This window comes from Ictidomys tridecemlineatus, unplaced genomic scaffold (genome assembly GCF_052094955.1).
Source record: "Ictidomys tridecemlineatus isolate mIctTri1 unplaced genomic scaffold, mIctTri1.hap1 Scaffold_52, whole genome shotgun sequence".
Classification (NCBI taxonomy): domain Eukaryota; kingdom Metazoa; phylum Chordata; class Mammalia; order Rodentia; family Sciuridae; genus Ictidomys; species Ictidomys tridecemlineatus.
In genome coordinates, this window is record NW_027523416.1 from 1,504,708 (window position 1) to 1,524,587 (window position 19,880).

Below are 19,880 nucleotides of genomic sequence, written 5' to 3' on the forward strand. Positions count from 1 at the left end.
CATCTTTAGATTTTTAGAGAAATATTTTAAAATGTTCTTTTAGCATTTAACCACTCCTTGAGTTTCTCTGAATTTGCTAATACTATGAGAGATCAAGTGAAAGTTTCAGACCACAGAGGCATTATAATCTACTCAAATCAGTATTTACTGCTAATTCCTCACTATGTTCTATATCATCTCTTTATTACTGAGGATCCTTCTCTTGAATTATTTTAGAGGTCTGTTGGGGATCCATCCCATGACCTCCCAGTGGGGGATGATCACGATAGTTAATTAGAATTGACTTTAGTGGTTCAGAATCAAAATATGAGTTTGAGTGGCAGGTTTTCTTTTCTTGCTAGATTATTAGAGGTTTGAGTTCTGAAAGAAGGAACAGCGTAATATGATGGCAAGGGCTAGCTATAACTATATATCAACTGATATGGTAGAAGTTTAATATTTGGGGGGATGATGAGATCACCAGCCACCTTATCTCTCCTTCCTTAAGAGGAATTATGAATGAGGGGTTTGTATAGTATAGAATCTGCCATGTAGGCTTGTGTTTCTGTCTCTGTAGTGATCCATCGTTGTCTTTAGTATCTCACACAGTTGGCAATGATGATAGTTTTTAAATAATTTTTTTTCTTTTGGGGCAGGTTTTTTTCCTCTGGCAGAAGTATTAGAAAGTTATGAAATAGTAAATTCGTCACTTTTTTCTGGATGTGTAGCAAAGCACAAAGACAGGGAACTTCTTATGTATTGGACTATTTTGCTTGGATGTACTTACATGGTCCTGTAAGAGTGGAATGACCCAAATTTACACAAACATCTAGTCCACGTTTATCAAGACTTCTTACCCATGAAGAAGAAAATACAGAATTCATTTTCCACTCACTTAAATATTTATTGAGAAACTTCTGTATGCCAAACAATTGTTCCAGAATTACAGCAATGAGCAAAATAGAAAAACAAGTTCCTGCCCTTATAGCCAATTTCAGTGGAAGCAGATAATAAACCAGTAAATAAGCCAAAAGCTGTTAAAGGCTTATAGTAAAAAAGTAAAGCTTGGAAATGGGATAGAAAATTTTGGAGTCAGGGAGGAAGGCATTGAAAGGTGACATGTGAGAAATAACCAGAAGGAAATGAGGGAGAGAAACATTAAGCTATCAGAAGGAAGAATGTTCTAGGTATAGGAACAGCCAGGGTAGCCATCCCAGAAACTCTCCAGGCACCATGAGAGGCAGCAAAAAAGCCATTGTGACTGGAGTGAGCTATTCTGTCCTTGCAGATGGTCAGAGACATATAGGAACCAGGACATCAATTAAAAGGACTTAGATTTTCTGTGCCAATTGGGAAAATACTAGAAGGTTTTGAACAAAACATCCTAAAGTAACTTACACACTTTAACAGGATCTTTTCTTCCTGCTATGTTGAGGAAAGACAGTAGGCATTCAGTGTACAAGCAGAGCCCTGTTAGAGTGTTGTCAATGATTCAGACTCTATGGTAGAAGTCAAGATGATGCTCAGTGTCTTTTAAGGGAGGAGCCAACAGGGTAGATTTGTTATGGATGATGAGAGAGGAAATGACAGCAAATAGAAAAATGACTTGCTCTTTGCTGAGATAAAGACCATGAGAAGTACAGGGTTTGGGTAGAAGGAAGAAAAGGAATGACTGCTAAGATTTCAGGTTTAGACGTGCTAAGTTGAAGTGGCCTTGCCATGGAGACCAAAACAGGTCATCAGATGGAGTAGACATGAGTTTACAATCATCAGCATGTATATAAAACTTACAGGTAACAAATCATCAAGAAAGTGTGAGTATAGATATTAACAAGAATATGGCCAGAGTTCTGGTGACACCAATGTTGGTCAGAAGATGAAAACTAATGCATCAAAAAAGCAGAGCAACCAGAGTATGGATCTGTTGAGAGTGAGAAATGTGGTGTTCTGGGTAAGAAAAAGCACTGCAGAAGGGAGGTCATGTGTGTTTATTGCTGCTAACAGGTCCAAAAAAAAAGAGTTCTGAGAGAAATGACCACTGATTTATTTGTGGTCAAGGTCATTGGTGATTTTGATAGGAAAAGTGTTAATGGGTCAAGGGTGGTAAAAATTTAATTGGGAAACTCAAGTGGGAAAAGAGAAATTGCAGAAATAAAGTATGAACAATTCTAAGTTTTGTTATAAGTCAAAGAGCAAAGATGGTGTGGCAGTTGGCCAGGAGGCATCAATCTGCCTGAGGAGGCAGGATAGTCCTAGGTTCTGCAGACATTCACCTGCCAGGAATGTGAGCAGTAGCCACTTGTAGTCTGTGACCTCAAGGACCTTATCTTGGGCAAATATAAATTCTTGAAACATTTTCCACTGATACACTGGTGCTAAAAAGAGATAGATTAACCAAGCCAGCTATTAGTGTACCAGTACTCTTCTCCTTTTCAACCCTTACTTTACATTCAATAATTTCTCTGATTCTTCTGTAAAAGTTAGTTTTTAACTGTATTTCTCAAAAGCCTTTTACATTTCAATTTGTTATTTTCATATTTGTCCCCTGTCCTAGTCTAAGTTAATTGGGGAGGGATATATTTTATTTTTCCTTATATTTTACCTTACTTCTGCACAGATTTTCTTTGTTCCATAACTATTTTTTTTAATAAATTACTATTGTGCTTCATTTTGGTAGATGATGGATTTGTTTTAAAGATCAGTGTCTTCATAAGGTTTGCAATTAATTTCTATTCATAGGATTGTGTTTGGTGGTTTTGTTTTTTACAGAGTCCCTGTGAAGCAAGCATAGTGAGAACAGGCTCACTGCGGCTCAGTAGCTCCTCCATTGGGGAACTTCATCTTTGAGGAGAACAAAGTGAAAAGCACCTTCCCCACCCTCCAAAGCAGCTCAGCATTCAAGTGATGGAAATGGCCGAGTGACTGGTAATGTTACTTTTCCCATTAACACTTTCATTTGTATTATGTTCTGCTTAATACAAACAGAAATGATATGTTTGTCTTTTTATTAAATAATGATATTTAGGATTTATAAATAGTCCCTGATTATTCTCACTTGACTACTTTCTATGAATCTGCAACACAAAATAAAATGACAAAATTATATGGCTTCATTATCCGAAAATGAGCAGATTGTAATTTGTAAACTTATTTAGAAAATATTGCCACTCCAGGATTGACTTATATAGTGAGAGAAATGAATCTAAGTGGAATTTTGTCATTTCACAGTTGGGTAGTAAAATGACTTTTAGCAAGGTCAAGGCTCAATTCTTTCTGGATTATATATAAAAAAGCTACAGTGAAGCTGTAAAGGTGCTTTATGTATGAGGCTTGTTTATAAATTGTGTTGTTCCTTTCAGCCCTGCAGTTAGTAGATGGGATTCCTCCAGACAGTGCTTTGGAAACAAGCTCTCCTGAGGGGCCATCCAGCCCAGGTATGACACGTTGACTCCACTCTGTGTCAGTACTGAAAAAGAATTTCCATGACAGTTGAGGAATAGATTTAATTAGAATGCTCTATGAAAGAGATCAGATTCTTTGACCTCATTTCCCAAATTTATTTCATGAAATGAATTCTCCTTCCCTTACTCCCCCCAGGAGTAGGGATTAGAGTCTAAAACTGGCACAAAATCAACATTTCAGTTCTGGAATTATACCTGGAGGACTTTCCCTGTTTGGTCTCTTGTTTTTCCTTATTCAATGTCAGGTTGACATTTGTTAACCTCCTTCCCAAGAGTACTGACACATCATAGTTAGAAACGTTTAGTATGTTTTGGGAAAAAAATTTACATTAAAATATAAGCATAGTTTTTTAAGCAATGCTTCTAGGTATGGATTCAATGACCAGGTATCCTACTGTCATGGTAAAAATTTGTTAACCTGAAAATACTTTCTATTATATAATTTGCATTATCAGTTCTCCTCAAATAAGTAACTGAACTAAATTTTATTAAAAGCATGTGCACTATGATAAAATTTTATGTGCATTTTGACTTATATGTTCAATTATCAATATTAAATTTGCATATATACTGGTATATATTGTTTATAGGATATATTCTTCATCCCCATGTTTACCAAATTTGTAATCACATGACTCACATTTTACTTATGCCTGTATCAACATGTGGTTTTATATATGCTTTCATACATAATTTCACAGTATATTCTTATGAATATTGATATTTCCCAATTCACATATTCATTCTTACACTAAAACCCTAACACAATCCAAAATTTTATATTGACCTTTATGTTACTTCTATAAGAAAGGCAAATTTTACTTCAATCCTTGTACACCAATAAGAATTTTAAAGTGTATTTTGACTTTTATTTTCAATGATCAATATTAAATTCACATACATATCACTGTATATAATTTATAGGGTATATCCTTGAAACTCCCTATTTACAAAATGTCTCATCATATGATTCATATAACAGTCTCCCTAATGTCATACCATGCATGTTTTTTATGTATTTTTAACATATTTTCACACATTCATCTTATGAATACAGATATTTCCCAGTATACATGTCCATTCTTTAACCCTAATCCTAACTCAAACCAAATTTTTTATTATCTTTACATTACCTTTCTATCTAAATCCAGTTTGACTTGAATCCATGTAGTCCAATAAATTTTAAATTGTATTTTGACTTCTATTTTAATTGTTTAATGATAAATCTGCATCTATACTAATATATGTAATTTATAGGTTATATCCTCACCTCCACTTATATACAACATGTATAATCACATTACTCATATTGTATTCTTCTCTGTGTTATAACATGTATGTTTATATATGTTTCAGTACATTTTTAATGTAAATACTTAGGACTGTTCATATTTTCACATACACATGTTAATCTTTAACCCTACCACTAACTCAAACCAAAATTTCATATTAACCCTAACCTTACCTCTACATATTAACCAATTTTACATAAATCCATGTGATCAGGTGTATATGTACCTGTGAGTGCTAGCTGTGCTTACTGGTTCAGATATGTACGTGTGTGTATGTATATATACATATATATATATATCTGACAGGAGACCTCAGCAGTCTTGTGCAGCCAAGCAATTGCATCATCACTACCAGGTCCCTGGATTGGCACCGGCAGGTTTCCATGTTTGGCCAGAGTTATTTAGTGCTGAGCACCGCATTGGCCAGAACTCCAGTCCTCCCAGAAGTTGAAGCCAGGAGGGCTGTGAGAACTACCTTGGCTCCAAACAGCAAAAGTTGTGCATGGACCCCAACCTCAAGCGCTACTGCAGGGGAGCGGGGGTACGACACAACATTCCTGCACTGCCTCCTATACTGTGGCCCAGACAAGGAACCGGCACCCTACGCCACCTCCTGGGCAAGTTCTGCAGCGCCCCCTCCTGCAACACAAGCCATCCTCCCCATCTTCCCGGGAACTCTACTTCCCGCTCGCCCTCCCTGCACATCATGTGGCCCCACCCCTATATTGTAGGGCACAGCCCTGCCCTCAACTCATAAGTGAATGCATGATGCGCACACGAACGAATGCAAGACGCGGTCATGCTCCACGCGCACATGCATGCACACACACACGCACGCACGCATGCACAGACGCACTGCTAACTACTTCTGTGCAGTGGGTTTCCTGCGGCCTAGAAGTTTCAGGCAGATGGTGGAGAAGCGCGTGTCTTCAAGTAGCTGAGGACCTACCTTTGCAAGGCTGCCTGGCCTGCTCTGCTCCTGGCCAAGAAGCTTTGTCGCCCTCTGGGATGAAGTCCCTTCTAGCTTTCAACTTTGCGGTTCCTGGTGAGGATGTGAGGCTTCCCACAAAGGCAGCCTGGCACTCACCACTGTGCTCCTGTTGGACATTGTACATCCCAGTGGAGAGCCTCAGGTAGAGAGGGCACCAGTGTGTCCAGCAGTTTGTGGGGTGCAGCACTGGCTGGAGCGGCGTCATGGGACCAGAGCTGGGTAAGTAATGCATGAGGAGGAGGCAGAGTGTGTCTCTCTCCCTGTAAGGTGGTTCATGGATGCGCGGACCCTGCTGAGTCCTATATGGGATAGGAACCTTGCTGGATAGTTCTTAGGGAACCAGAAGCAGGGTGGGGTACGAGGTGGGAGGGGTAGAGGTGGGTGAGGTAGGAGCTCCGTGGGGTAGGTGCTGGGTGGGATAGTGCAGGGGAGGGTGTGCTCTGTGCTATCCATGGGAGGCAGTGACTGAAGGGGTGACCATGCTGAGGCTTGTGGGGGAAGGGTCCTGGCTGGAGATCTTAGGGGACCCGAGCTGGGTGGGGTAGTGTCTGGGGAGAAGGCGCACTGTGCCTGTTGTTGCTAGACATTACCTTGTAACATTCCTGGGCAAAGTCCCACCCTCAACACACAGGCGAGTGCGTGAGGCACACAAGCTTGGGCGGGCATATTGCAAGCTGTTTCTGTGCTCTGAGTTTCCAGGCATCCAGAAGTGGCCAGTAGACAGTGGAGAAGCATGTTCCTCAAGTACCTGAGATCCTTCCTGCTGAAACTGGGAGCAGAGCCAAGGTAGGGAGACCTCCAGTATCCTCAGCAATGTGTTGTGTATGGCCCTGGCTGGAGAGGTGTTGGGGGACCAGACTGGATGGGGTAGGTGCTAGGTGTGGTAGTGTGTGACGAGGGGGCACACTGTTTCTGTAAAGTGTTGCCTGGAGAGGAAGCTCATGCTGAGGCCTTTGGGGGCACCGCCCTGGCTGAAGAGGCTTCAGGGGAACGGAGCTGGGTGAGGTAGTTGGTGGGGAGGGGCACACTGTGTTTGTACCTGTGAGGAGATGCCTGGAGGGGGCGCTCTTGCTGAGGCCTGTGGGTACAAGGCCCTCACTGGGGAGGTGTTAGGGCACCAGGAACTGGATGGGGTAGTACATGGGGAGGGTACTTGCTGAGCCTGTCACTGCAATGCAATGCCTACAGTGGGTGCTTGTGCTGAGGCTTGTGGGGGTGCAGTCCTGGCTGGAGAGTTATTGGGAGACCAGAGTGAATGGGGTGGAGCTTGGTGGGGTAGGAACTTTTGTGGGGAGAGGTGCACTGTGCCTGTTCTTGCTAGGGGTTAGCTGGAGGGGGCAGTTTTCCTGAGGTTTGTAGGGGCACAACCCTGGCTGGAGAGGTCTTAGGGGACCAGAGCTGGGTGAGGTAGTACCTTGGGAGGGCTGAACTGTTTTTATAACTGTGAGGTAGGGCCTGGGAACATCCCAGCACATACCCCCGCCCTTGACACACATGTGCGTGCAGTTTGCACACATTCACTGATTCATGCAGGAACTTATTCCAAACTGCATCTGCACAGTGGATTTCTGGGCAGCCTAAAAGTATACTGCAGATTGTGGAGAAGCTAGGGCCTTCAAATCACAGAGATCCTTTCTACTGATGGCTGCCTGGGCTGCTCCAGTCTTGCCCCTAGACTATGTCACCCTCTGGGAAGGTGTCCTTGCCGTCCTTTCTCATTTATGGTTCCTGGTGAGGATGTTGTGCCTCCCATAGGGGCAGCATGACCCTCACCACCACCTCCTGTTGGTCCTTGTGGACTTATGAGGACAGTCTCAGGTAGGGAGGACTCCAGTGTCCCCAGTGGTATGTGGCATATGGCCCTGGGTGGAGAGGTTTTAGGGGACCGGAGCTGGGTGGTGAAGGAGTTTGGTGGGTAATGTGTGGTGATGGGGCACACTGTGCCTGTCTCTGCGAGGTAGTTACTTGAGGGGGCGCTCATGCTGAGGTCTGGAGGGGGCGCACAGCCCTGGCTGGAGAGGCATTGGGGATTGGAGCTAGATGAGTTAGAGCTGGGTGGGGTAGTGTGTGTGGAGGGGGCATGCTGTGCTGGCCCCTTGAGAGGGGCCTCTTTCTGAGGCCTGTGGGGGTTGGACCCTTGCAGGAGAGGTGTCCTGGGACCAGAGGCTAGGTGGGGTAGGGTGTGGGGAGGGGGCACTCAGTGCCTGTGGCTGCAAGGTGATGACTGGAGCAGACACAGGTGGTGAGGCCTCTGGGGGCGCCACCCTGGCTGGAGAGGTGCAGAGGGACTGGCAGCTATGTGGGGTAGTGGCTGCCTGCTCTGAGTGAGTGCCTGGAGGGGGCACTAGTGCTAAGGCCTGTGGAGGTAGGGAAGTGGGGCATAGGAGTTAGTGTGCTGTTCCTGGGTGCTCTTGACATGAGCTGAGTGGGTGTGGCAGAGGTTGCAGGGCAGTGGGGCAGAGGCACTTGGGTGCTGTTCCTGGGTGCTCCTGGAGGCAGCTGAGTTTGTGTGGTAGAGGTTTTAGGGCTGGTACCTGGCTTCAATAGTGGGGCCTTGTTGGGGGAGTAAGTGTGAAGGGAAACTTTGGTTGGGGGCTAACCTGAATGGGGGGATGTTGAAGGGAGAAAGAGGAACACCTGGTTTAAATGGGAGTATGCATGTATCATTTTTAAAGTTGTGCATATGGTGTATCATTTTAAAAGCTGTGTTCTAAACTTTATCTGCCAGTGTTTTCTTTTGTTTGTCCCCCCAAAAGAGTAAATTACAAGTTTTCAGTGTAAGTCTATTCTCTACATTCTGTACATATAATTTATGTGTTTTTCTTGTACCTTTTATTTTATTACAATTAGGTGATTTGTAATGATTCATTGTTTATATATCAATGACTTTCATATTTTAAATCAATCATTTTTATGGAAACCATTTTTGTAAGTCCTAATTTACTTTGCTTTTTAGTTCACTATTTCCCAGTAAGTACAATTACTCATCCATTGGCATTTCCCTTTTTGCTGTGCAAAGTATTTCATTCTGAAATACTTTGATGTGTATTTTGTCCAGTGTGTCTTACTCAAGCTTCATGGAAATTTAATTATCAGTTGTTTTTGTCTGATATTCTTAACTTCCACTCATTTACTGGCATATGTCATCACTTTGTTCTTCTTTAAAACTGAGTAATATTCCATTGTGCATATTGACCACATTTTCTTTATCTGTTCGTCTGTTGAAGGACACCTAGGTTGGTTCCATAGTAAAACTCTTTTGTGAGTTGAGCTACTTTATAGCATTGATGTGGCTGCATCACTGTAGTTTGCTGATTTTAAGTCTATTGGAAATAGACTGAGAAGTGGGATAGCTGGGTCAAATGATGGTTTCATTCCAAGTTTTCTGAGGAATATCCATACTGCTTTCCATGATGATTACATCAATTTGCAGTCCAACCAGCAATCTATGAGTGTGTCTTTTCCCCCACATCCTCACCAACATTTATTTTTGCATATGCAGTAAGTTAGGAGAAACCAGAATGACAACACTTTACCTTCTCAATCAAACAGCATCATGCTGAATGATCAAAGTTCAACATTAACTGTACTTGACAACAGATGTTAAGTTTCCCACCCCCTACTCCATGAAATAAGTATCATCTGTCCAATTCTTGTAGAAATGTTTTGCCTAAAACAGATCATGAGGAGGCAATCAGAAACATTCAAATTCTGCAGAACAACTGTTCAGGACACTTCCACAATGTCAGTGCTGTATAAAAAATGTCAGAAAACCATTATAGATTACAGGATTCTAAAGAAAAATGACAACAAAATGCAACACGTGATCCTTGATCATATCCTGTATATTTAAAAAATCCAGCTATAATGGATTTAGGAAAATTTGAATATGGAATATATACCTTGATAGTAGTTTCATATCAATATCAAATTTCCTCAAAGTGATATTAGTATGGTGGTACAAGAAAATTTTCCTATACATACCAAAATATTAAAATTGATGAATTTAGCTGAATACATATTGGTGTCATGCTAATCTTCATTTTTGCTTAACCTCATTTACATATAGAAAAGTATACAGATTATGGTGCACATTATTTTACTGTTCTTGAAACTTTCCTATAGGATAAACATTTTAAAATAGCATTTTAATGGGAAAAAAAGCAGTGTTAGACAAAGTTCTACATAGTCTGAGTTAGTTGCACCTACCTAAGCACACAGATTCTAAAACTAACTTTGCTTCTACCAGATGGCTCTTCTACTTGGGGCAGTGCTCTGAGGTCAAGGTAAATTGCTTTGCCTCTTACTAGCCCTTGCCTCAAGCCTCAAAAATCTTTGGGAAGTAAAACAGTGAAACATCACAGGTCCACTATGTCTTGTGGAAGCTTTGTACCACAGACAGAATTCTCCATAGCCAAGGAGAAGAGTTACACCTAGGATTGTTTACCACATGGAGATTTTCTTAGCCAGGTGTGTGTCCCTCCTGCACCCCACTGCCCTACCTGAGGGACAGGGCTGGCAAATTTGCAGAAGTCAGGGAGGTCAAAAGCAATCCTGATTTCTTCCTTTTGAAAATTCACATGTTGGAAGTTCTCTGGTGGGCTGAGATGACCAAGTGTGGGGTCAGCTGGCAGGAAAGCACTCCAAGTAGCTCCTTCCACCTCCCTACAAGCTCCCATGGAGAGGCCAGGAGAAGCAGCATATGCAGTCAGAAAACAAAAGGACCCCAGTCTTCCCCAAGTGTGGGCTCCCTGCACTGGTTGGTGTGAAAGACTGAGGGGAAGCAGGGAGTCTCCTCAGGCAGGACCCTATGGGTTTCTTCCTTCCCCTCTTTTGCCAGCACCAAGCTCCTAAAGGCAAAGAGAGCTGGAGAGAATTCTTGGGCAAACCCAGTGGGAAGTCCTGAAGGAAACAACATTTCCTGTGAACTTGCTTGTGGGGTGGCACAGTGATTAGTTAGAACTTTACAAACAGATGCGGGCATATTTGTCTTCCAAGCTGGTAAAGCAAGTTTTAGTGTAGCAGGGCTCAAAGTCATTTTCAAAGTCAAATGTTATCAGTCTATTCCCCATTTGCCAATCATACACCCATGCACTCAGAGCAAGCACATATGTTCAAATGCTCAGTTGCCTGTCTCCCCCCTCTGCCATCTCTCCATGCTTTGCCTTCCTCCCAGGTGCACAGGCTGTGGAAGTACTGACTGTGCCCAGTGAAAGACAGGAAGACGAGTCTCAAAGAACCTGGAGCTTGCTCTAATAACTTGGCTTCTCCTTCAAAGAGCCTTCTAAACTCCCTCCACTCCTTTCCTCCCACTCAATGAAGAATAGTAAAGCTCAGATTTTGCATAAAATTCTTGTTCTATTAAAAAAATCTGTCCTCTCTTATTCGTAAAGCAATCCAAGAGAAGGATTATGCATTTGATTGAATTGGTTGGTTTTGTATCAGGTCTCTGAGACAGGACAAATATTTTAAGTGAAATCACACATTCAAATTTTGTTTGTATAGTCCAGTTTCACCTGGAAAAGTCAGTATGTTACTAAGAATATTTTCTTCCATCTTCAAAGTGGTGAAGTATTTGGAGGCCAGTACCCAGGGTTGTGAATTCTTCCCTCAATTTTATTATTTCATTGTTTTCATTTGAGCTTCTTTATAGCAATGTAAATATATATATTTCAACAGTCCATCCCAGACAACATCAAATTGTATAATTTTACTCTTGACAACATCTCTGTGGCACTGACTAGAAAGGGTTTATTTACCCTGGGAAGAATATCAATTAAAAATCAAATGTTCTCAAAACTCTTTACACTTATGTTGGAGCTAAATAGCACAAGAGCTACCAGAGTTCTTCCTGCTACTAATATCATGGTTTCATGGTAAGACCAGGCACAGTATGAAGAAATAAATTTCAGTAGCAAAGGTAGGTCCCTCTCTAACAATATATATATATATATATATATATATATATATATATATATATATATATATTCAACATAGAAGATAATCCTAGAAGAAGATAATGCCTGCATTCCAGCTATGGTGCTGCCCTGAGCGACAGAGTGATAGAAGGGGATCTTGTCATTGCCCAAAACTTTTCCCATGCCAGGCTCCATCAAACAGAACCCTGAGGGCAGCATATGTGGCCTGGATGTATCGAAGGACCTTTCAAATGCCCTGGTGCCCACGTTGCTCCTCCCACTGCCCACCCAAGACCTTCCACTGTCCCTGTTGTAACATCTTTGTGGACATAGTGTTCCACCTCCCTGTCCGCTCACCAACCCATCCCTGGACACCTGGTCAGGACCAGGAAACTCACAGCATAAGTGGGCCACAGGTGGGTATGAGACCATCTTCCCAGTCTGCTAAAAGTGGCTCCCTGCTACTCTTGCTCACTTCCATCTGTTATTGCCTCCAGTTCTGCACCTGTCCTGGGAGGCTGGCCTTGCTTGCACAGGTGCTGACATGCAAAGGGCATCCCCTCTGTGCTGAGCCTGGTGGAGTCAGGGGGAGGAAAGGCAGTGACTGTGCCCTCCCCTGGCTTGCTGATACTAGATTCCCAGCCTTTTTTGCTGACTGCTGCCTGGTCCTGGGGATCATTGCATGTCTTGGTCTGGGTGTCCTAGTTGTAGGGTTTCCTGGTTCTGAGTGTGTTTGTCTGATGTGCCCACCCTGCTCGGGTTCACAAGTGCAGACGGCTGGTTGGGCAAGGGTGTTTTTTTCATCCTCATCCAGTATCTGAGAAAACAGAGGCCCAGAGTTTTTATGTCCTGCTCCAAGTGACACCAGGCGGATCTTGTCTCTAAAAATCTCGCTCAGAACAGGTGACCTGATGTGCTATGGGGCTAACTGTGCCCTAACCATGGAAATGCCAGGTTGTCCTTGAGATGAGAACCTGTGTGTAGGGCCAAGAGCAGGCAGCCTAGGGGGCTGAGTTGGGGAAGACCTGAGCATTTGGGGGTGATGGAAGTCAGGTCAGATGGACCCTTGAGGTTTGCCTCCTCTCCCCTAGGAGTTGGACCACCACTGTGGGCAGGTGAGCAACAGCTTGAGGTATCTGAACATCTGCAATTTCCTGCTGCTACTTGTGTCCCTTTGCCTGTACCTGGGTGCCCTTCTGGTGATGTGCATCGTCTTCCTTGTGGCCACCACGGTGATGTCATTATCCTTGGACAAAGCCATGGCTAGCCACACAGTCCCAAGGGCCCACACTGGGAATAGCATTCCTATAGAGTATTTATACATTCACCAATTGAAGGATTGTTCATTGTATCTAGTTTTTCCACAGTGTTTTAGTTTTGTTTTGTTTGTACCAGGGATTGAACCCAGGGGTGCTTAACCACTGAGCTGCATCTCTGATCCATCTGCCCCCTTTATTTTTCTTAAAGGTTTTTTTTTTCTTTTGAGTCAGGGTCTCATTGAATTGCTTAGAACCTTGCTAATTTGCTGAGGCTGGCTTTGAACTTGCAATCCTTCAGTCTTAGCCTCTCAAGTGGCTAGAACTTAGGCACACGCCACTGTGCCTAGCTAGTTTTTCACAGCTATAAAGAAAGCTGCTACAAACATTGGTGTACAGGCATGCGAACCTAAGTTTTCATTTCTGTTGGGTCAATTCTTAGGGGTGGCATTGCTGAGTCATAAGGTAACTGTAGGTGGAACTCTGTAGAAAATTGCCATTTTTCTTTCAAAATCACTGTACCATTCCTAATTTCTACCAGCAAAGTATGAAAATTCCAGTTGCTCCACATCCTTACCAACATTTCACACTGTCATTTGTTCTTGTTTTGTTTTCTCTTTTTATTGAAGCCTTTCTAATAAATGAGTAGTGGCATCTCATTTAAGCTCCAGGTTATGTTTTCCTAATGAGCAATGATGTTGAGCTTATTTTTATGTCTTCTTGTCCATTGGTAGGTCTTTGGCAAAGTGTTGGCTCCAATCTACTTCTCTTTTAAAAAATATTGTTTTCTTTCCTTACTAAGTTATAAGAGTTGTGTACACTGGGTTGAGATCTATGTTTTCCAAATTTTTCTTGCAATCTGTGGCTTTTCATTCAATTTTCTTCATAGCATCTTCCAAAGAACAGAAGTTCTTAGTGGTGTTGTTTTTCCAGTTCTGGAGATTGAATCGAGGTGCTCTGCCACTGATTGTTGTTATTTATTCTACTTGGAAAATCATGTCCTCTGTGAGGAACAGTTTTATTTTCTTCTTTCCAACATGTGTGTTTTTATTTCTTTTTCTTCTTAGTGTTGACTAGGAATGATAGGAGTGGGCATCTCTGCCGTGAGATTCCTTTTGTATGGCAATCGCTTGATTAAAGGCTCTTTCAGGAAGACTGGTGGGCAGCATCAGTGGGGGGAGGTGAAGCTGCAGACTCTGAGACAACTGAAAAGACAGAGGATCCTGTCTGCTCATCACCTCCCATCCTTTTATTCAGCACCCCACCACTGCCATATGTGGTTCCCTCCCACCTGTGACTCTTGAGCTTGGCCCTTTTTCCTCAGCCCTGTGGTCTGCCTGTCTTCTCCTCTGTCCAGCTTCATTCCATCATTGAGTTTGCCTGGCAGCCTTTTCCCTTCCTCCATCCTGTGGTTCTTCCAGCCCCAGGTCAGGCCATAGGCCCTTCCTCCTCTGCTCAGAATGAGGCCCTCCATGTCCAGGATCACTATTCTCAAGGGACCTAAATGTGGTCTGCCCTCTGGGATTCCCCAGTCAGGGTTCCTTTCTATTACTGGAAGCACCCATCTCAGGCATTGATCCCATGCTCCAACTTCACTCCCTTTCTACTCTGCCCCCTGACTGCAACTCCTCCTGGAGTCCCTTGCTTGGTGGTTGGTGGCAAGGTCTCTGGAGCCAGACCTCATAAGTCCAAATCACAGCTCTAGAACTAACCAGCAGGGAGACCTTAGGTAACTGCTTAGCCCCTGGTCAGTCAACTTCCCTATCTGTAAAACAGAGATTGTGGTATAATTCATGTAAACCACATAGAACAGTGGCTGTACCAGAAAGTGCCCTGTGTGTTGAATACAGACCACAATAAATGTTGGTGGATGAGGATGTGGGGGGAAAGGTACACTCATACACTGCTGGTGGGACTGCAAATTGGTGTAACCAATCTGGAAAGCAGTATGGAGATTCCTTAGAAAACTTTAAATGGAACCACCATTTGACCCAACTATCCCTCTCCTAGGTCTATTCCCAAATGACTTAAAATCAGCATATTACAGAGACACAGCCACATCCATGTTTATAGAAGCTCAGTTCACAATAACTAAACTGTGGAAACAGCCTGGATGCCCGTGAATAGATGAATGGATAGAGAAACTGTGGTGTATATATATACCTAATGGAATATTACTACTCAGCATTAAAAGAAAATAAAATTATGTGCAGGTAAATGAATGGAGTTAGAGAATATCATGCTAATTGAAGTAAGCCAATCCTCAAAAACCAAAGGCTGAATGTTCTCTCTGATAAGAAAAAAATGGAGGAACTTTGATGAGGCAAAGGGGAGGCAGAGGTGAGGATGGGGCATGGGGATAGGAAAGATGGTGGAATGAGATGGACATCATTACCCTAAGTACATGTATGAATGCACATATGGTGTGATGCTACATCAGGTACAAGCATAGAAATGTAAAGTTGCGCTACAGTTGTGTACAATGAATTAAAATGCATTGTGCTATTATATATAACTAATTTAAAAAACCAAAAAACAAACAAACAAAAAAAGAAAACCTAAGGCTAGCATGGTCTGCTACAAAGCTCAATAGACCTGGTATTTATGATTCTAGAACCACTCCTGACCTTTTTCCATGACCCAATGCATGTCATCCCTTCTTGTGCTAAAACAGAAATCGACATAAAATTTGAAGGTAGACTGTGACTCAAACATCATTGCATTCTCAGTAGAAACACAATTGACCAAGAGAAAGCTGAAAAAAAATGTTCAACATTACTAATCCTTAGAGAAATGCAAGTTAGAATCATAATGAGATACCCTCCCACATCTATTAGAATGACTATTATCAAAAAGACCAAAGAACCAGCGGCACATGCCTTAATACCAGTAACTCAAGAGGCTGAGGTGGGAGGATTATAAATTCAAGGTAAACCTCAGCAACTTAGTGAGACCTGATCTCAGAATAAAACTTAAAAAGGTCTGCAGTTGTGTATCTGGGTAATGTACCCCTTGGTTCAACTTGAGTATAAATAAAAGAAAAAGAAAGACAAAAGATATTAAGTACTGGTCTGGATGGGGAGAAACTAGAATTCTTGTAGAATGTTTGGTGGAATTTAAATTAGTCTAGTCATTAGAAAAATCAATATGGGAAGTTTCTTTAAAAATCAAAAATAGAGCTCAGTTGGTAGAGTGCTTGCCATGCATGGACAAGGCCCTGGGTTCAATTCCCAGCACCAAAAAAAAAAAATACCCTACAGTCCAGACATCCAACTACTTGGTATATATCCAAAGGAAATGGCATCAGTGTATTAATAGATATCTGCACCCCATGTTCATTGCAGTAATATTCTCAGAACCTAGAAATGGGAAAAGCTGTGTCTATCAGTGGGTGAGATGATATAAAAAATGTGGTTTAGTAATATAAGGGCACACTATTTAGTCTTTAAATAAAATTAGGAAGTCCTGTCACTTGTGGCATTGAATGAGGGAGGCCAAAGGACATTTTACTGGGGGAAATAAGCCAGGCATAGGACAACTATCACATGATCTCACCTACATGTGGAATCTATAAAAGTTGAACTCATAGAAACAGAGAGCAGAATGGTGACTGCCAGGGGCCCAGGAGTGGCTGGGCTGTGTATGGGGGAGATGCTGGTCCCAGGAAGCCAAATTGCACTTAGATGAGGGGGATGAGTTTAAGGGATCTATTGTACAATAAGATGACTACAGTTAATAATAACATACAACAGAATGAGTACAGTTGATAATGTTATATACACTGGAAAATGACTCAGAGAATAGATTTCAAGGGTTCTCAACACAAAAAAGAATATGAAATAATGTATATGTATACATGTTTCAAAATATGTTTTATGCCATAAATATGTACAAATTATTATCATTATGTTATCATCATCATCATCATCAGGGATTGTACGGAGGGTTGCTTAACCATTGAGTCACATCCCCAGCCCATTTTATGTTTTATGTTGAGACAGAAGTATGTCATAAAACCCACCCTGGAAGTGAAGGAAACTGGGAAGATATTTAGTTGGTAGCTTGCTACCTCCTCCCCAAAATGGAGCTTTGTTACAACAGAAAGGAAGAAGTGGCACTAGGATAAGTGAGGAGCACTTATGCCTACTTCCATTAGCACTGGGCCTGAAAGGGGGATAACTAACCATCACCAATCTTCTCCCCATAAACCATATGACATGGTCTCTGTATTAGATGCTTTCTGTTGCTCTAACAAAATACCCAAGAATGGGTACTTTATAAAGAGATGAGGTTTATTTAGCACAGAATGCAACATTTGGTAGCCCCTGAGACTGATCTTTGGTGAGAGTGATTACAACATGGTGAATGGCATCATGGTGGGAGGACATGCAAGGGGTTGAGACTGAATGGCCAGAAACTGGGGAGGATGAGTCTTGTTCATTTTATAACACCCCCTCTCATAGGAACTAACAGGGACCCATGAGAAGTTCATTACTCCCTTTCAAGGGCCTCATCCCCAGTGGCCAAATTACCTCCCACTAGGCCCCACCTCTTGCAGGTTCTACCCCCTCAACACTGCCACACCGAGGACCTAGCCTCCAGCCTAAGAACCTTTGGGGGATAAACTACATCCATCCTCACAAGCTCCAACAAAGCCACATTGTAAGAGCAGGATGTCCCCGTCCAGAAGTGTGTATGTGAGGCCAGGGGAAGGTTGATATCAGTGGGCACAGGAAGCAGCCAGAGCCCCCATTCCGGAACCTCTCTGATGTCACACTTGTAGTCATGGTACTCTGGGTGCCAAGCCAGGAGAAGGAGCAGTTGGCTCTCATTTGTTTGAGAGCAGGCATCGCAGCATGACTGTATCAAACGATTTATTGTCCCCACCCCGACCCCCAGCCAGATCCTGGCTATTCTCAAGCCTCTGGGCTTGTTTCACTGTGGCAGCCCTGGTGTATCTAAGTGCTGTGTTCTTTATATTTCCGTGAGTCTCCGGGCAAGCTGTGGGTTCTCAAAAAGAGACAGAAGGGAAATAGACAGTGAGAGTGCAGAGGCAGGGAGGTGGAGGGAGGCCAAGAGGGGAAGGAGGATATTTAGTGGGAAGCACAGAGATGTGGGGAGCCTGAGGATTTGGGGGGACTGTTGGAGGCTGGTAATGCTGATGACATTTGGTGGAGGGAATGGGGTCTGTCTCTAGCCTGGATATTCAGATCTGTCCTTAAGGTGTGTGGGTCTGACCTCAGGTGAGCCGGGCTTCATGGGGGCTCCGGGTTGCCCCCAACTAGAACGGAGTCTGGCTCTGATTTCAGAGGCTGAGCACTGGCGCAAAATGGAGAGTGGGCCTACCCAGTGGTCTCCGGACTTCTCTGCCTCCTGAGTTTGTATAGCCTCATTGGCATGAATTTTTCAGACCCAGGAATCTTGCACAGAGGTAAGGCCTCGGACTCCTGGGAGAGGGAGGTGGCACCCCAAGGCTGGTGCCTACAGGGGTCATTTGTAAAGGGCTGACCCCACCTGTGGCCTCAGGATCCCTTCTTACCCTGTCACTATTACTTGGGCCCTGGCACTTCATTTCCCAAGCCACTGAAGTGTGAAAAACAGAATCCTGGAGGTTTTCCAGTTGCTTTAGAAGGGAGGACGGGCCAAGAGAGGCAGCAGGCTCTTCCAGCCACGCAGTTCCCCCTTCCTCCTTCCCATTTCACATCCAACTCCAAGCACTGATCACTATTCCACAGGGGGAGCTCCATGTAGAGCTCCTGTGCTGGACAGCCCTTCTCTCTGACTGCCGCCCATCTGAGTGGTCAGCTTGCTCAACAGGGACTGGGGTTCCCCTGCCCTCCTCCTCCCCACCTTCTTGATGCCCAGTGATGCTATGGGGCTGCCCTGAGCATCAGAGTAATACAAGGGCCTCCTCCATTCCCACACCTCTCTCCCTGCCAGACGCCTTCGAGCAGGACCCTGAGACTGTATACATGGCACGAGTGAATGGCAGGTTGTACCACATGCCGTGGTGTCCCACGTGTTATTTTCACCGCCTGCCCCGAACCTTCCACTGCAAAAGGTGTGACATCTGTGTGGAGGTGAGTGCTCCTCCTCCCTGCCCACTCACCAACCTATCTCCTTGCACCTGGCCAGGACCAGGAACCTCACATCATGAGTGGGCCAGGTGGGGGTATCAGACCATATTCCCAGAGTGCTTCATGTGGCACTCTGGGAACATGGTTCACAAGAGCAGACAGCCGGTAGTGGAAGGGCATTTTTTTCATCCTTTTCCAGTACTTGAGGAAATGGAGGCCCAGAGTTTTCATGTCCTGGTCCACGTGACACCAGGCAGGTCTTGTCTCTAAAGACCTCACTCAGGACAGGTGACTTGATGAGCCATGGGGTTCTAACTGTGCTCTCACTGAGATGGGAACCCTTATGTAAGGTCAAGAGCAGGTGGCCTAGAGGGCTGCGTTAGGGGAGGCCCCAGGATTAGGGAGTGATGGAGGCCATTCCAGAAGGACCCTCAGACCTGTCTCCTCTCCCCTAGGAGTTCGACCACCATTGCAGGTGGGTGAATAACTGCGTGGGGCGCCGAAACATCCGGCTCTACCTGCTACTCCTCGTGTCCCTGTGCCTCTATCTGGGTACCGTGCTGGCCACCTGCATGGTTTTCATCATATGCAGGAGGAACGTGGCGTTTTTGGACAAAATCATGACGTATCCACACACTCCCAAGGGCGCACACTGGGAAGTGCTGATGTGGTGGGGAGGGAGGGGCAAACAGCCCAGTAGGGTCAGGGTGACAGGGGAGGGGCTGACGTGGGCGGGGCTAGAGGGAGAAGTCACTTGGCAGGACCTGTGAAGGACATTTGGAAGGCCAGTGGAGTCAGGAACATGGACGAGATAGGATGCCTGTGGAGTTAAGAATCTAGGGGCCCTCAGAGTAGGGTAATGAAAGTTGAAAATGGACAGGTGGGAAGACAGTGTGGTGGAGGGAG

The 19,880-nt window shown here is 43.9% G+C and overlaps 1 protein-coding gene across 25 annotated transcripts in view; it reads left to right on the forward strand.

Moving 5' to 3' along the window:
* The window catches only part of LOC144373881 (palmitoyltransferase ZDHHC19-like), a 75,849-nt gene that overhangs the window by 25,091 nt on the left and 30,878 nt on the right, over positions 1 to 19,880 (forward strand). For 21 of the 25 annotated variants that reach the window (XM_078036859.1, XM_078036869.1, XM_078036863.1 and 18 more), the window contains 6 exons: positions 2,749 to 2,904; positions 3,339 to 3,413; positions 5,039 to 5,942; positions 6,423 to 6,509; positions 18,207 to 18,977; positions 19,430 to 19,599. In XM_078036859.1, coding sequence (XP_077892985.1) covers positions 18,765 to 18,977; positions 19,430 to 19,599 — 383 coding nt within the window. In that variant the 5' untranslated portion in view covers positions 2,749 to 2,904; positions 3,339 to 3,413; positions 5,039 to 5,942; positions 6,423 to 6,509; positions 18,207 to 18,764. Of the gene's footprint in view, positions 1 to 2,748; positions 2,905 to 3,338; positions 3,414 to 5,038; positions 5,943 to 6,415; positions 6,510 to 18,206; positions 18,978 to 19,429; positions 19,600 to 19,880 lie in introns of all 25 variants that reach the window. The other 4 variants (XM_078036877.1, XM_078036867.1, XM_078036870.1 and 1 more) reach the window with 4 other exon arrangements.